Below are 16,495 nucleotides of genomic sequence, written 5' to 3' on the forward strand. Positions count from 1 at the left end.
GCATCTACTCAGAGTATGTGGATAGAGGTTGCAGCATTATTTGAAAATTTGTAAGGGGGAATGACCTATGTACTTTATTAGTAAGACTCTAGGTAGCTTATTTAAATGTGAAAGATTATTTTTTTTACAGTGGTGTTGAAAGTGATGTAAAATATCATTTGAAATACCCTAGTTTGGATATTTGTGGTCTGTTGCTGAATGAACAAAATTAATTTCCAAAGCAGTGCGAGATACAGTACATTTGTAAAGAAATCCAAGTACACATAAAGGAAGAATGGAGGGTGTGGTTCATTGGTTAAATGCCTCAGAGCTGCGTGTCCCTGTTGAATATTCAGTGTTTTTAGAGATTTACTTGAAGAACCTGCCCTCTTTCCCAGCCCCTTACCTCCAGGCACTGATAACCCCCAGGGCCATCACACCACACAAGCCTGCCCTCCCTCCCCCAACTTTCTCTCCCAGTTACTTGTGACTTCCCTGAAGGTAAACTCCTTAGGAAGGATTTCAGATGGTGCGCAAGTGTCTCTTCTTTCGATCCTGGTGAAGGAGAAGGGGCCATTGCCCTCCTTGACTCAGCAGTTCTGTGTTCTGAGCCGAGGGGAGCAGGAAGGGCAGGCTCTGACCTCATGGCTCCAGTGGACATCATTTCCTCTTCTTTCCTTCAAAAATTAGGTTTTTTAAACTTTTCTCTGTTCCTTCTCTTCTCATTGTTATTTGGGGGTTTGGTTTGCTTTTGTCTCCCCGCAGTAACCCCTTATTTTTGTACCACAGAAAAGGCATCAGAACATTATTTCCATCTTAGCCATTCTTTTCCCTTCCCTCACCAAAAAAAAAGAGAAAAGAAAAGGATAACACTTTCCACTTTCCCCTAAATTCCACATTAACTATGTTTATTCCTCTTTTATTAATATTGAATGGAGGATTAGATAAAAATAAAACAGGAAGAAAACAAAAGGAACATAGAGGGAGGGAAGGATGGGAGATAAGGAAGGAACTGAAACAGTGGGAGCTGTGCTTTCTGTAGCTCGGGACGTGGGCAGGGCCGCTCTGGCCAGTGGGTTAGGGTTCTTAGGCAAAAGCCCACCACTACCTTGAGGTAGCGCTGGGGTCCACAGGGCCTAAGGGGATACTCAGAGCATACCTTGGGCATAGCTGCAGATTCCGGCCAGAGGAAAGCAGACCTAGGAACCATTCGTGGTGTCTTGATTGTGCTTGGGATCTGGACCATTCCCAAGCCAAACATTTTTTCCCCTCACACCCTCCTTGGAACATGTTAGTTGTTTTGCCTTTCTCTTGGGGTTACTAAAGCCCTGGGCAGTCCTCTCAGGGAGTTTCAGACTGGAGGAGCAGGACATGGAAAGTCTAAAGAGCCACACTGGCTCCAGGGCCCTTGGCGTTTCTGTGAGAGACTCTTGCCCAATGTCAAGCCAAACCAGTTCAGGGTTGTAGGAACCCCGCTTCTGCTGCTCCCAACTGACCTGTGACTCGGTCAAGACTGACCAGGACCATGAGCCAGGGGGCCTGGCCGAGACCTGGGTGCAGGGAACCCCCAAAAGAACTTCAGTGTTCAAAACAGGGGGTTAGAGGAAGAGGTCTCTGGACACTGAATCTCTTCTGACTTTTTCCAACTTTGGCTGCCGTGCGCCCAGGTGGGATGGCTTGGGTGCCGGTGTCTGGTGAGCTCTAGCCAATATGGACCTCAAGATGGGAATTCTGGGGCTGGAGCAATAGCACAACGGGTAGGTTGTTTGCCTTGCACTGGCCGACCCGAGTTCTATTCCCAGGATCCCATATGGTTCCCCGAGCACTGCCAGGAGCAATTCCTGAGTGCATGAGCCAGAAAAAAAGAGCGGAAATTCTGTTGGGAACTGGGAGAGAGAGCTAGAGTGCGAATGAATGACCTGGCCCTGCCTTCAACCAGTTACCAGGTGTTTTACCCTGAAGCTAGTTTTTCCAGCTCTCTGGGCCTGAGGTCTTCTGCCCTATAAAATGGGCCCAAGGATATGCGAGCATTTAACTGTTGCCAGAGTTGAGACAATAGTGCTGAACTAATTATTAGTAATTAGGAACTGCCCCTCTTCTCTCCTGCACTCCCTGAAAAGAATTACTTCCCTGATACAGTGAAAGTTAGAAAAGTATCTAGTTCCTGAGAAGAAAGGGAGGTGGTGGTTAGAGGAACCACCTTGACCCTTTCCCCAATGAACCTTCCTGAACTTTCAGCAGACTTTGTCCGGGGCGGAGGGGGGGAGTGAACCGCAGAAATTGTGATCCTTTCAGAATGAGGGCCAGACCATCCATGAGCAGCAGGACTTGCTGTGTTCTGGCAGTGGGGAGTGGGGTGTGGGGACGTGTGACTTCTGGGCTGGGAACGCCCCATCTTGGCACGTCTGGGGCTCTGGACCCTGTAGGATTTGACAAAACTAAAATAAAAGCCATGATCCATGGGGCTGGAGCGATAGCGCAGCGGGTAGGACGTTTGCCTTGCACACAGCCGACCCATTTCGATTCCCAGCATCCCATATGGTCCCCTGAGCACTGCCAGGAGTAATTCCTGAGTACAGAGCCAGGAGTAACCCCTGTGCAACACCCGGTGTGACCTAAACAAAAGGAAGAAAAAATAAAAACAACCATGATCCAGAGACTGAAAGGCCAGTTAGCGTGTGAAGGCCTCTCCCTTCATGCCCAGTTCTGTGCAGGTTTCCCCCCCAGCTCCCCATTGCAGGGATTCTGGAACATTCTGCCCTGCATGGGATCCTTTCCCCAGCTTTCCTCTCTCAGCTGTGTCTGTTGGGTTCTGTCTCAGATGAGTTGGCATTGGTGTCCCTCCCAGTGAAGAGAAGAACATCACTTTTTTTTTTTTTTTTTTTTTTTTGCTTTTTGGACCACACCTGGCAATGCACAGGGGTTACTCCTGGTTCTGCACTCAGGAATTACTCCTGGTGGTGCTCAGGGGGCCATATGGGATGCTGGGAATCAAACCCAGGTCAGCCGCGTGCAAAGCAAACACCTTACCCGCTGTGCTATCACTCCCAGTCCCACATCACTTCTTTCTGAACTCCCAGCTTCCAGGCTAGAGAAATAGTCCAGGGGTTCAGGTGCATCCTCCAAGCACTGCCAAGGTGGGCCAGGTGATCCCAACACCTCAGGGCCCTGGCAGCAAGTCCCCCTTGGACCTGCATAGTGAGTGTCTGGCTGGGTTGACTTTAAGAACTCCAGAGAGGGGCATCTGGGCCTCCTGAACACCACTAGGGAGCATCTTGCCCCATACCCCTGCCAATAATAAATTTCTTAAATGTTGGGCTGGAGCAGTAGTACAATGGATAAGGCATTTGCCTTGTATGTGGGCAATGCACCTGGCCTAGCATTCCATATGGTCCCCTGAGCAAGCCTGGAGGAATCCCTGAGTGCAACAGAGCCAGGAGTAAGCCCTGAGCACTGCAGGTATGGGCCAAAGGAACCTACCCCATGACCCTCCTCTGCGCCCCTCCCCCCCGGGAAAAAAAAAAGTGAGTCTTATTATTAGTATCATTTTCTGTACCCACAGACATGGAAACTAATGCAGACAAGCTGGCTATTTCTGACTGCACTGTTTCTTTTCTTTTCTTTTTTTTTTTTTTTTTTTTTTTTTTTTGCTTTCTGTGTCACACCTGGCGATGCACAGGAGTTACTCCTGGCTCTGCACTCAGGAGTTACTCCTGGCAGTGCTCAGGAGACCATATGGAATGCTGGAATCGAGCCCGGGTCGGTCGCATGCAAGGCAAACGCCCTTCCCGCTGTGCTATCTCTCCAGCCCCTGCACTGTGTATTTTTAGGGTTTTCCCCCCTCTTGATTACCTCCTCTTGAAATGCCTCCTCATTCAGCGAGAATAACTGCAGATCTTGCAGTTGTGTGCCCTTTGCCCTTTCTGCCTGCACACTCGCCTCCCTAAGACAGCTCCGACGCTCACGGGGTCAGCGTGTTCCCATCCCCGTGATTCCCCACGCACCCAGCAGTACCCAGAAACTTTTTCAGTCCATCCATCGTTGACTTGGGGTGCTGGAGGAGGCTCCCAAGTGGTGCTCAGGGTTCTGAGGCCACACCCCAGGATATTCAGTCAGCTTGGGTGGTGGTTCGCTGCTTGGGCCCCGGAGTGCGGGGAGGGGGGCAGGAGGAGGGGGTTTGTCCAGGGCTACACCGGGCCAAGCCGAGTCCCTCCCCTGGTTCGCCCCCACATCCTGTAAAGATCCCCCCAGTCAAATGCATCTCAATCCAGGCAGGCTAGTGGTAGAGATTTCTGTTGCCCCACCCCCTACCCCTGAGCCATGGAGACTCACCACCCCAACCCCACCCCCAAATTCTGACACAGCTGGTCACAACCTACCCACTTGCAAGAGCCCGGCTCCAGCAGCTTCTGCGTCCTCTGCTGGCCTTTCTTGGGGTCCAGTTTCAGAATTCCTGGAGAAGGAAGTCAGTTGGCCCAGGGCCAGTCAGATCCGTTCCTCTTTTGCACCAAATGGCAGCTCCTCAAAACCCTCCGGGCCCCAGGGGAAGCAGCCGCAGAGTCCTGCTCCTGAGGGGTAGACAGCCGCCACCTCTGTTCACGGTTTCTCCCCCGCTTTGACTGTGGGTCAATGTCGGGCAGGGCTGTTCCTCTGTCTCCTGAACTGCTGCTTAGAGCACATGGACACAACCTTTTAAAATGTTTAACTTGTGGGGCTGGAGCAATAGCACAGCGGGTAGGGCGTTCGCCTTGCACTGATTGCCAGCGTCCCATATGGTCCCCTGAGCAACGCGAGGCATAATTCCTGAGTGCAGAGCCAGGAGTAACCCCTGAGCATCACCAGGTGTGACCCAAAATGGGAAAAAAAAAGTTTAACTTGTATTTTTTTTTTTTTTTTTTTTTTTTTTTTTTTTTTTGCGTTTTGGGTCACACCCGGGGATGCACAGGGGTTGCTCCTGGTTCATGCCCTCAGGAATTACTCTTGGTCTTGCTCCGGGGATCATATGGGACGCTGGGAATTGAACACTGGGAATTGAACCTGGGTCGGGCTGTGTGCAAGGCAGACGCCCTACCTGCTGTGCTATCACTCCAGCCCCACTTGTATTTTTTGTTGTTGTTGTTGTTTGTTGGTTTTTGTTTTATTAGTGAAACACCATGAGGTACAGTTGTAGGCTTACAAGTTGTGCTTGGGTTTCAGTTATACAGTGATCGAGTACCCATCCCACCACCAGTGCCCATTCTCCACCCCCACCAATCCCAGTATCCCTCACACCACCCCATCCCCCATCCCACCCTGCCTCTGTGGCAGGGCACTCCCTTTTGTTCTCTCTCTCCTTTTGGGTGCTGTGGTCTGCAGAAGAGACATTGGGTGGCAATCATGTTCGGTCTATAGACTACTTTCAGCGTGCATCTCCCATCCTGGGCAGATCTTCCCAGCACCCTTTATTTGGTGCTCCCTTCTCTATCTGAGCTGCCTTTGCCCCTAGAGTGTGCGGCTTGTCTCTAAGACATGGAGTGAACAACCTGGTATTTATCACAGCTGCTCTTGGGTGTTAGTCTCTTATTTTGTTACTTTATGTTACCCAGATGAATGCAATCTTTCTATGTCTGTCCCTCTCTTTCTGACTCATTTCGCTTAGCATGATATTTTCCATGTAGTACCACTTGTATGTAAATTTCATGACTTCATTTTTTCTAACTGCTACATAGTACTCCATTGTGTAGATGTACCAAAGTTTCTTTAACCAGTCATCTGTTCTCGGGCACTCAGGTTTTTTCCAGATTCTAGCTATTGTAAACAGTGCTGCAATGAACAAACAAGTGCAGATGTCACTTTGACTATACTTTTTTGCCTCTCCGGGGTATATTCCCAAGAGTGGTATCGCTGGATCAAATGGGAGCTCAATTTCTAATTTTTTGAGAATCGTCCATACTGTTTTCCAAAAGGGTTGAACGAGTTGGCATTCCCGCCAGCAGTGAAGGAGTGTCCCTTTCTCGCCACATCTGCGCCAACACAGGTTGCTTTTGTTCTTTTGAATGTGGGCCAGTCTCTGTGGTGTGAAATGATATCTCATTATTGTTTTGATCTGCATCTCCCTGATGATTAATGATGTAGAGCATTTTCTTGTTCCTTTTAGCCATTCGGATTTCTTCTTTGAGACAGTCTCTGTTCATTTCGTTGCCCCACTTTTTGATGGGGTTGGATGTTTTCTTCTTGTGGAGGATTTTTTTTTTTAAACCTTATGTACGTACGCAGTTAAAAGTTAAAAATGCAGATAAGGGCCTGAGCCGTGGTACAACAGGTAGGACACTTGCCTTGTACATGACTGATCTGAGGCTGCTCTCAGGCGTCCTTTATGGTCCCCCTCGCATTCCTGAGCACTGAGCCAGGATGAATGAAGCCCTGAGCACAGTTGGATGTGGCTAAAGGCAAAAATGGGAAAAAAAGGGGAAAAAAATGCAACTAATGCTGAGTGGCATATTATAAGCATTAAACACTTGGAGAGCCTTGCTCCTTCTAAAGGAACCACCCCTTTCCTGACATACTGAAGATGCTGGAGAGAAGGTACCCTTGCTTTTTTTTTTTTTCCCCAATCCCATCATTGTTGTTCATACATGGTGGGGTGGGGGTGGAGGGTGGTTTTTCATTTCACAATAGACATTTATTTCATATCCATCCATCATCCCATGACATAGGTAAGTTGACTGAGTTGTTGGGGCTGGAGGGATGGCCCAAAGGGCTGAGCACACGCTTTGCATGTGGGAGACCCAGGTTTGAGCCCAGCACCTTCACAGATCCCTGAGCACTGCTGGTGGACTTGTACACACACACACACACACACACACACACACCCCCTTCTCCACCTCCTCAATATCTGACCAAGCCAAAAACGGCAACTGTTACTATTCTTATTTTTTAATTTTTTTATTTTATAGAGTAGTTCATCAACGGGAGGGCCTTTACCTTTACCTTTATAGAGTAGTTCATAATATTTGATTACATTTAATATTCAAACACCAATCCCACCATTACACCTTCCCACCACCATATTTCAGGCGTTTCTATCCCGAACCCCAATCCCTGCTCTAAAGCAGAACCGAAGTAATATATTTTGTATTATTTGGTATGAATAAACGCTGAAAAATGCTACAGAAATGTATACTTAGAGGAAAGAAAATGAAGATTGTTGTATTTCACTCGGGGACCATTAAGCTCTTCTATAAGAGATCACTAACATGTTGTTAAAGGTTGAGCATTGTGTGCTTTTTATATCTGTATCTGCAAAAAAAACGTATATTTACCCTCTAAGATTGGTTGCCTCCTGCTTTGTACACTATCAAATTTGGTGCTGTAATCTTGGAGTACGGGTAGGGTGTGTGGTTTCATGGCCGCATGATCCAAGAATAGATTCGCTCGTGGGTGATGCTCTGCCCGAGCGTGTGGAGAGCCGTCATGAGCATGGGATGGCAGGGTTCTGGAGGTTTTCGGCTACCGGGGCTGGGTCCGTTGGGGTGGGGAGGGGTCTGGGGTACCCCGAGTGAAACAGCCTGGCCTGGGATCCAGGGGCATGGTTATGGCAAGTGTCCTGTTTTGCTCCGTTCCGGGAAAAAAGGACATGCTATCTGGAGGGTAGCCAATGACGAGATAGTCTGGCCAATGTTACTATTCTTATCTGAAAAAAAAATGAAGATTTGTTGCAAAATGAATTGATTCAAAACTGGTGTCCTAGAGGTAGAATCGGAAAATCTTGGGCCTGGCGTGTGGCTCAGCAGTGCATGTATGTGGGCTGTGTTAGATGAGAAAAGGTAAGGGGGAGGGACTGGAGCTATAGTACAGAGGGTAGGGGGTTTGCCTTGCATGTTGCCCACCTAGATTTGATTCCCAGCATCCCATGTGGTCCCCCGAGCACTGCCAAGAGTAATTCCTGAGTGCGAAGCCAGGAGTAACTCCTGTGCATTGCCGGGTGTGATCCAAAAAGCAAAGAAAGAAGGGAGGGAGGGAGGGAGGGAAGAAAGAAAGAAAGAAAGAAAGAAAGAAAGAAAGAAAGAAAGAAAGAAAGAAAGAAGAAAGAGAGAGTAGGGAAGGAGGGGGAACGTGATCTCACTCCCACCTGTGTTTTGCTCTGAAATCACTGTTCATCTTTGTGCGCCTAGCTGGAGCAGAGACCTGTGTGTACAGCTTATAAGGTCTTAAAGTACAGCTGAGGAGTTCTGCCCAGCACGGGCTGGCACCAGTGCATCCTAAAGATTCCCTGTGATCAGTACGCTGCGGCCCCCATAGGCAAGAGCGAATCAGGAAGACTTGGAACTAGCATGTTGAATCCAAGTGTTGCAGAGACTGTTCGAACAGAAAACAGTTGCTTTCGAGAGCCCACTTCCAAAGGTCGAGTTTTAAAACAGTTGTGTAACATTTGTCACCTGCTCCTGAACTTCTGAGTGGAGCTCAGAGGTCTGTTCACAGGTTCAAGATTCATGGTGCAGACAACCCCCACCTCCCTTCTTCCTGTAGCTTCTCAGTGGCAGATGTGGTGGAAAGACAGCAAAAGAAGTCTGGGATCCTGAGTTCACTTCAGCTCCCCGGGGAGCTTGAAAAAGAAAACACATTTGCCAACAGTATTGTTCAAGTAATTATTTATGTTTTACCTCCCTTCCCTTTGAAAAGGTAGTTGAGTGATTCCTTGAAAAGAAGGAACAAAATTGGGAACAAAAGTGGGGCTCCACTTGGAGGTCCGAGTCAGTGGTCTCTCTCTCTTTTTCCTTCTCAGGAACTCTTAGCCATCAGGAACCATGAGTAACCCATTTGCCCACCTAGCTGAGCCTTTGGACCCTACAGAACCCGGAAAGAAATTCTTCAATTTGAATAAATTGGAGGATCCAAGATATGGTAAGTGTGGTGGAACTGCTCTGCAGTTAGAATCTCTTCTGCATAATTAAGCCTGTAAAGGCTGGAGGAGAGAGGAAAGAGGGAGTGGCAGAAAAATGGGCCCTGGTTCCTTTCTCTCTCTCTCTCTCTCTCTCTCTCTCTCTCTCTCTCTTTTTGGAAGGGAGGGAGAGGTTGGGTTTGGGGCCACACCAGGCATTGGTTACGCTTGGAGTCACCCAGGAATTACTACCAATGGGCTCAGGGGACCAAACTGGATACCTGGGACCTGGGCCCAAGGTATGTGCAAGAACAAACTTTGAGAATGTCTCCTTCAATAGTCTTAAGTTTTAAACTGTTGAAAACTTTTAACTTCACCCCTCTCTCTGCTGGAGGCAGGGTCTGGTGCTTCAGGGCACGTTTATATGACACAGATTGGCTTCAGGGAGCTCTTAGATCAAGTGTCTGGTGGCTCTTCATTTTGCAATGCTTTCTCATCTCCTCCCAGGGCGCTTACCCTTTTCTATCCGGGTCCTCCTGGAAGCAGCCATTCGGAACTGTGATCAATTTTTGGTGAAGAAAAATGACATTGATAATATCCTCAATTGGAATGTCATGCAGCATAAAAACATCGAAGTGCCTTTCAAGCCTGCCCGTGTCATCCTACAGGACTTTACGTAAGCCTGTGTCCCTCTTTACCAGCCTTTAAAGAAAGTGTGTGTGTGTGGGGGGGAGGGGGGCAGATAGAGAGGGTTGTTGGTGGTGTATATGTGGTTTGGGGCCATACCTAGCAGTGTTGGGAGCTACTTCCCATGTATGTTTGGGTGGTACTCAGGATACCCTGAGGTGCTAGGGATTGAAACCAGGCCTCTGTGAAAGTGTGTTTGACCCTGGGTTAGATCCCTAGCAAAACACGCTGTCTCTGTCTCTGTCTCTGTCTCTGTCTCTCCCCTCCCCCTTTTCTCTCTTTCCCACTCTCACCCCTCCCCCCACCTTGCTCTGTAGCTCTCTGTCTAATTTATCCCTTAATCTCTAGACACTTTTACAAATGAAAAGGAGGCTATAATATCCAGGCAGCATAAACTGGATTGTCTTGGGCACATTGAAATGTGTGGCTCATGTAATTTCTTTGTGTGGCAAGGCCCGTTTTCTTTGTTTGGTTTTGACTTGGGGGCCACACCTGGCTGTGCTTAGGGCTTTTCGGTTCTGTGCTCAAGGGATCACTCCCTTGGCAGTGCTGGGGGGTGGTGGGAGTGGGCAGATGTGGTGCCTGGATTGAACGCAGGAGCAAGGCAAGTGCCCTACCCACCATACCATCTCTCAGCTCCAAAGCCATTGTCTTTGGTCTTGCAGATTATAGTCCTGGCAGGGAGATGGGGAGAGTCTGTCTCAGAATCCATTGTCCCTTCCCCCCTCCCGATATCCTGTCACCCAGGAAATGAATTTACAAACAGCCGTAGCGGGAACACTGTCAAGCTCCCCAGAGGGGGCTGAGCAGTGCACAAGGTCTGACCTATTGCTGTGAAACCTCAGTTCACATCCTGCGAGTCTCAGGAGCCCCTGCTCTCCCTCAGCGTTTGTTGGAGTTACTACTTTTCCATTTTTGATTAATATTATTTTATTTTTTTCTACGAGCAGAAGTTTCAGTTTGCTAGATGAAGGGCACCCAGATTTTGTACTCTTCACAAAGTGGAAAAGAAGGATTCACTTGATAAAATTTGATTCCAGTTTTCTTTTCTGCATTATATTCATGCCTTTCGATAGCACAGCGGGTAGGGTGTTCGCCTTACAAGCGGCCAACATGGCCGACCCGAGTTCGATTCCTCCGCCCCTCTCGGAGAGCCCGGCAAGCTACCGAGAGTATTCGATATGCCAGACACAGTAACAACAAAGTCTCCAATGGAGACGTTACTGGGCCCGCTCGAGCAAATCGACGATCAACGGGAGGGCCTTTACCTTTACTTTTACTTATTCATGCCTTTAAGTTTAGGCTAAAGTTGAAGATAATCAGGGCCAGAGCAGTAGTAGAGCAGGGTGGGCGTTTGCTGACCCGGGTTTCATCCCCAACATCCCATTATGTTCCCTCAAGCAATTCCAGGAGCAGTTCCTGAGTTCAGAGCCAGGAGTAACTTTTGAGCATCGCAAGGTGTGATCCCAAAAGCCAAATAATAATAATAATTATAAAAATAATTATGAAATTGAAGATATGATCCATGTCATTCATCTCCAGGTCTCTCTGTCTCTGTCTCTCTGTCTCTCTTTCTCTCTCTTTCTCTCTCTCTCTCTCTCTCTCTCTCTCTTTCTCTCTCTCTCTCTCTCTCACACACACACACACACATACACACACACATGCCTACTGTCCCCCTGAAATAGTCACAGCAGTGTAGTAAAAGTCCCAGAGTTTCTGAGCACCAGCTTTCCCACCATTTCTCTATTTAGATCATATTTGTTGGACACTTATCACGCAATGATAAAATTGCATTAGAGAGCCCATTCAGCACAGCACTTCCTGCCTAAGCAATTTCTGCTCAAGAAAAGTGATTAGAAACTTACTAGCTCCTCTGATAAGACTACTGTGGTATTAATAGGATTAATGGAAGCAGATTCATTTTTTCTGCTCTTTTTTCTTAGGGGTGTGCCAGCGGTGGTGGACTTTGCTGCTATGCGTGATGCTGTGAAAAAGTTAGGAGGAGATCCAGAGAAAATAAACCCCATCTGTCCTGCGGATCTTGTGATTGATCATTCAATTCAAGTGGATTTCAACAGAAGGTGAGAGGTTAAGATGAATATCTGGGTTTTCTGCTTGTGTCAACATCGAGTATAAATGTGTCTGTGTGTGTGCGTGTGTGTGTCTGTGTGTGTACTTGAAAATCACTGAAAATATATATTTGAGAAAACACAGAATTATTTTCCATTGGAAATTTTTTGAAGGTGTTGAATTTTTAAATCTCTCTCTTCCCTTGCCCACCTACTTTTTCCTGGGTAGGAGCAACCTGTATATTTAAACCTTGCTTTAAGTGTGAATGAAATATATTGCTGTGAGAGCTTATCAGTATAAGTATATGTTTGGTGATAAAATGTCTCTGCCTTGAGAGCTTATCAGTAGAGTTTGGTTTTGTTTGTTTTTTGGGCTACCCTCAGCATTGCTCAGGGATTACTCCTGGCTCTGGATTCAGGAATCACTCCTGGTGGGGCTCTGGTAACCATATGGAATACCAGGGATCGAACCCATGTCAGCCACATACAGGACAGTTACCCTACCCTACCATACTATCTCCATCCACAAAGAATTTGGTATTTTTAAATCACTAAAGCCTTCTCTTTTTTAAAAAAAAATATTTTTTTTATTGAGTTTCTGTGGTCTATAATACTATTAATAATGGTTTCTCGCGTCTTCCTCCCTTTTTTTTGATCCGAAGCAACTGTTTTATACCTGGAGCTCTCTGCCTTTTCTTTCTTTCTTTCTTTTTTTTTGGGGGGGTCACACCAGGCGATGCACAGGGGTTACTCTTGGCTCTGCACTCAGGAGTTACTCCTGGAGGTGCTCAGGGAACCATATGGGATGCTGGGAATCTAACTCAGGTTGGCCGCATGCAAGCCCTACCCTCTGTGCTATCTCTCCAGCCTCTCTCTGCCTTTTCTTGTAGGTTTCCATAATATCTGGTCCTTTCTAGAACTTTCTTCTTTCTCTGTGATATCTACTTCTCTCTTCTGACCACCAAAAACCTACCACTAACCCTAAAATCTCGGTGACAGTTGATAAATCAGAAAAATTTCCCCCTGACACATCCTCAAGTTGTTTGGGAGGTCAGCTGGTCTGAGCAGAGTACAATCAGACGATTCTGCTTCATGCTTTGGTGGCAGAGAACGAAGGTAGGCACTATGGGGGCTGTCACGGGGATGGGAGGCAAGACACAGCTCCATCCTGTGGCTGTGTTGTTAGGGACCAGGCTATAGGAGCAATCTCACAGACTTGGGAGCCTGCAATCCATATTACTCCAGAGCCCTTCCTAGATCAGGACTAGAGGAAAGTTTTCATACTGTTCACGGTGACATTAGTCAAATCAAGTCACACAGTCAGTTGAAGTCAGGATAAGAGAGTTCACTGTTGCAGGAGTAGCGAAGATTGCACAGGGTTTAGGGGTGTCGAAGATAGTATGGTGGTTCGTTCGGGAACATGCTTAACATACACCTGACCTGGGTTCCGTTTCCATCCCCACTTCACCGGGTGTAGCCCCAGAGGATCCTTGCACCCCACAGGTGGCGCAGGTCTTCTAGCAACTGCCAGGCCTCAGCATTGTAAGATTCTTGTGCTGAACTGCTTCCCCAGTTGACTGAGAATCTCAGGCAGGGCCCTCTGGCCTCCTCTGCAATGCTTGGGAGCCTCCCTGCCCCCCAACAAGAGTACACAGGGTTTGGATACAAAGAGGGCGGCAGACAGAACTGGTATTCCATGGGGAAAGAAAAGACAATTCTGCATGTAATAACTGTGAAAATTAATTTTCAGTGGAGGAAGTAGTGTTTTTTTTTTTTTTGATTTTTGGGTCACACCTGGCGATGCACAGGGGTTACTCCTGGCTCTGCACTCAGGAGTTACTCCTGGCGGTGCTCAGAGGACCATATGGGATGCTGGGAATAGAACCCGGATCGGCCGCGTGCAAGGCAAACGCCCTACCCGCTGTGCTGTCTCTCCAGCCCCAGGAGGAAGTAGTTCTTATGAATTAAAACAATAATACAGTTTCAGGGACTAGAAAGATAGTAGAGTAGGTAGGACTCTTGCCTTGCAGCAGCCGACCTGGGTTTGATCCCCGGCATCCCATATGGTCCCCTGAGCACTGCCAGAAATAATTCCTGAGTATAGAGGCAGGAGTAACCCCTGAGCACTGCAGGGTGTGGCCAAAAAAAAAAGTAAAATAATCACAAAACATTTAGAAGAACATTTAGGTAAGTACCATGTCTCGATGAGAAATATCTTTCTAAATGTAGAAGCAGTGAGCTAAACAAAAGCACAGAGAAGAAAATTGACAGATTTTGTTCATCCACAAAGTCAGTATTTATTTTTAAATAGGATGAAGGATTAGTACAGTTAGTAGAGGACGAGGATATATGCAATTAGGAAAATAACAAAGACCAAGAAGTAAATAGAAAAAGGAAAGGTGGGTATTTCATAATAAAAAGGAAAGGCAAATGATGAATCAGAGCCTTTTTAACTAGAGAAGTAATAAAAAAAAAGATAAATCCTGGAGATCATTTTTCTCTTATCAATATAATTAAGATTAGAAAATAAACATCATTAATTATAAAGATATCAAAGGGAGACACTTTTATGTACTGCTAATAGGCCTATAAATTATAAATGATGAAAGCCGCATGTATTAAAAACCTTCAAAAGGTCTATAACCTTTCTCCTGGAAGTTCTACTTTTTAGAATATCTTTAATATTTCTCTGAAATTAAGGAAAAACTTAATGATGAAATGATGTGCATTAAAATATTATTTATACTAATGAAAAGTTAGAACTATTCTAAATGTCAGACACAGGAGAATGATTTATTATATGTTGGTACATCCTTAAAGCAAGTTCTTAGATAGCTTTTACAGTTAAAATGTACTTAAATACCACTTAGAATATGCTCGTGTTAAAGTGCAGTGAGCCTGTTGTAAATTACATGATCTTAGCCAGATGAAAAGTTAGGCTGCGATTAGGTAGTTGGGAGCAGAGAGGCAAAACAGCCAAGTGATTGTATCTCGAATTGTCATAGTTCTTTATTTTTATAGTGAGAGGAAATTGTTTTTCATAATAAAAAAATCACTTATAGAGCTGGAGAGATAGTTCAGGGGTAAGACACTTGTTTGCACCCTAGTTTGAGAGCCAGCACTCCATATGGTCACTCATGCCCCACCAGGAGTGACCCCTGAGCACCGCTGGGTATGACCCCCAAGACAAAGAATAAGTAACAAACCATTCAAGGAGGAGCAGAAGCACCTTCACTTCTTGCTTTGGTATTTAAGTGGATTCCCTGTAGCCTCAAGAGAAATGTAGGAAAAGGTTATTCTCAAATTAATGTTGCCAGTATCCAAACCATATAGGTTTAGGATAAAGAAAAAATATGCTTTGTTACTGAATTAATGGGAAAACAGATTGGATACTTGACAGCTCTTTCTCTTCCTATGCATTCTAAACCCATCCTTAAGCAGTGTATCTTTCCCCCCCCTTCAGTCACATTAACTCAGTTTAATATTTTTGTTTCAAGGGGTAAAAGTTTAAAACATTTATAGAAAGCGTTGTCCTGTGTGAAAAATAAGACTGTTTCCTTAAAGTCCTCACATTCAGGAGAAGCTTTCCAGAATCACAGATAGCTTCACCTTTTTTGGAGATTGTCACTGATGTTTATGGATTCACTTTCATTTCACTGGTCTGAAGATGAAAAATCTGGTGAAGACAGAAAGAATTATTTTATACTCCAACATCCTTTGGGTCACAGTTTCAATGTGCATCTGACTATTAAGCAGTTAATGAATCTGGATCATCGCTCAGTTCCCATGATTTTTTTCTCTCTTTCACCTTGTTATATGTCAACACTGATTTCTGTATTGTACAGACTTTTTTCCATTTGCTGTAACTAATAACATTATTATGAAAACAGCAAAGTCCAGGAATGAATCTTGATCCAAACTGATACCCAGGTCTAGAAAACGATTTGTGTGTGTCTAAGTTTTGTTATAAGGGTTTTTGTTGTGATGTTTCTTCTTATTACTTGAGCTTGGTTTTGCAATTTGACCTCCCAGGCTTTTTCCTTATTTTAATAAGGAATTAAATGTGATATGTCTCAACCTTGGTAGTACTTAGGCTTATTTCTAATCACTTCAAGAAAGTAGCTAGAGGGGCTGGAGCGATAGCACAGTGGGTAGGGCGTTTGCCTTGCACACAGCTGACCCGGGTTTGATTCCCAGCATCCCATATGGTCCCCTGAGCACCGCCAGGAGTAATTCCTAAGTTCAGAGCCAGGAGTACCCCCTGTGCATTGCCAGTTGTGACCCAAAAAGCAAAAAAAGAAAAAAAAGTAGCTAGAAAGTTTGGCTGTCACATTTTTTTTTTTAATGCTTTTTGGGTCACACCTGGCGATGCACAGGGGTTCCTCCTGGCTCATGCCCTCAGGAGTCACTCCTGGTGGTGCTCAGGGGACCATATGGGATGCTGGGAATCGAACCCGAGTCGGCCACATGCAAGGCAAACACCCTACCCGCTGTGCTATCGCTCCAGCCCCTGGTTGTCACATTTCTAAGTTGTATTTTTTTTTCCTTTTTCTAAGCAAAGTTATATTTCTAGGTTATAATGGCTTGGTTTGGTTAATGTTGATTGGCATCACACCATCTGTATGAACATCCAACTAGTACATTATTTTAATGTTCTATTGTTATCTCTTAATGTATAGTTACAGTGAATAATCTTTTATAATATAGTTACAGAAATAATCTTTTTTTGAGGAGGAGGTGGAGGTGGAAGTGATCAAGCCCAGGTCCTCATACTTTACCAGTGAACTACATTCCTAGCCCGCAAATCACTTTTTTTTTCTAATATCTGTAAAAATTTCTGACCAAATTTCATAAGTGTGAAGGCTATCTTATTTGTGAATGTAACACTCAGAAAGTTTGA

The 16,495-nt window shown here is 45.8% G+C and overlaps 1 protein-coding gene across 1 annotated transcript in view; it reads left to right on the forward strand.

The window, feature by feature from the left end:
• Window positions 1-16,495, forward strand: part of ACO1 (aconitase 1) — a 76,923-nt gene that overhangs the window by 17,774 nt on the left and 42,654 nt on the right. Inside the window, exons 2-4 of the mRNA XM_056117059.1 lie at window positions 8,744-8,862; window positions 9,347-9,515; window positions 11,470-11,607. Coding sequence (XP_055973034.1) covers window positions 8,766-8,862; window positions 9,347-9,515; window positions 11,470-11,607 — 404 coding nt within the window. The 5' untranslated portion in view covers window positions 8,744-8,765. The remainder of the gene's footprint in view (window positions 1-8,743; window positions 8,863-9,346; window positions 9,516-11,469; window positions 11,608-16,495) is intronic.

The sequence above is a fragment of the Sorex fumeus genome, unplaced genomic scaffold (genome assembly GCF_029834395.1).
Source record: "Sorex fumeus unplaced genomic scaffold, SorFum_2.1 ptg000034l, whole genome shotgun sequence".
Classification (NCBI taxonomy): Eukaryota; Metazoa; Chordata; class Mammalia; order Eulipotyphla; family Soricidae; genus Sorex; species Sorex fumeus.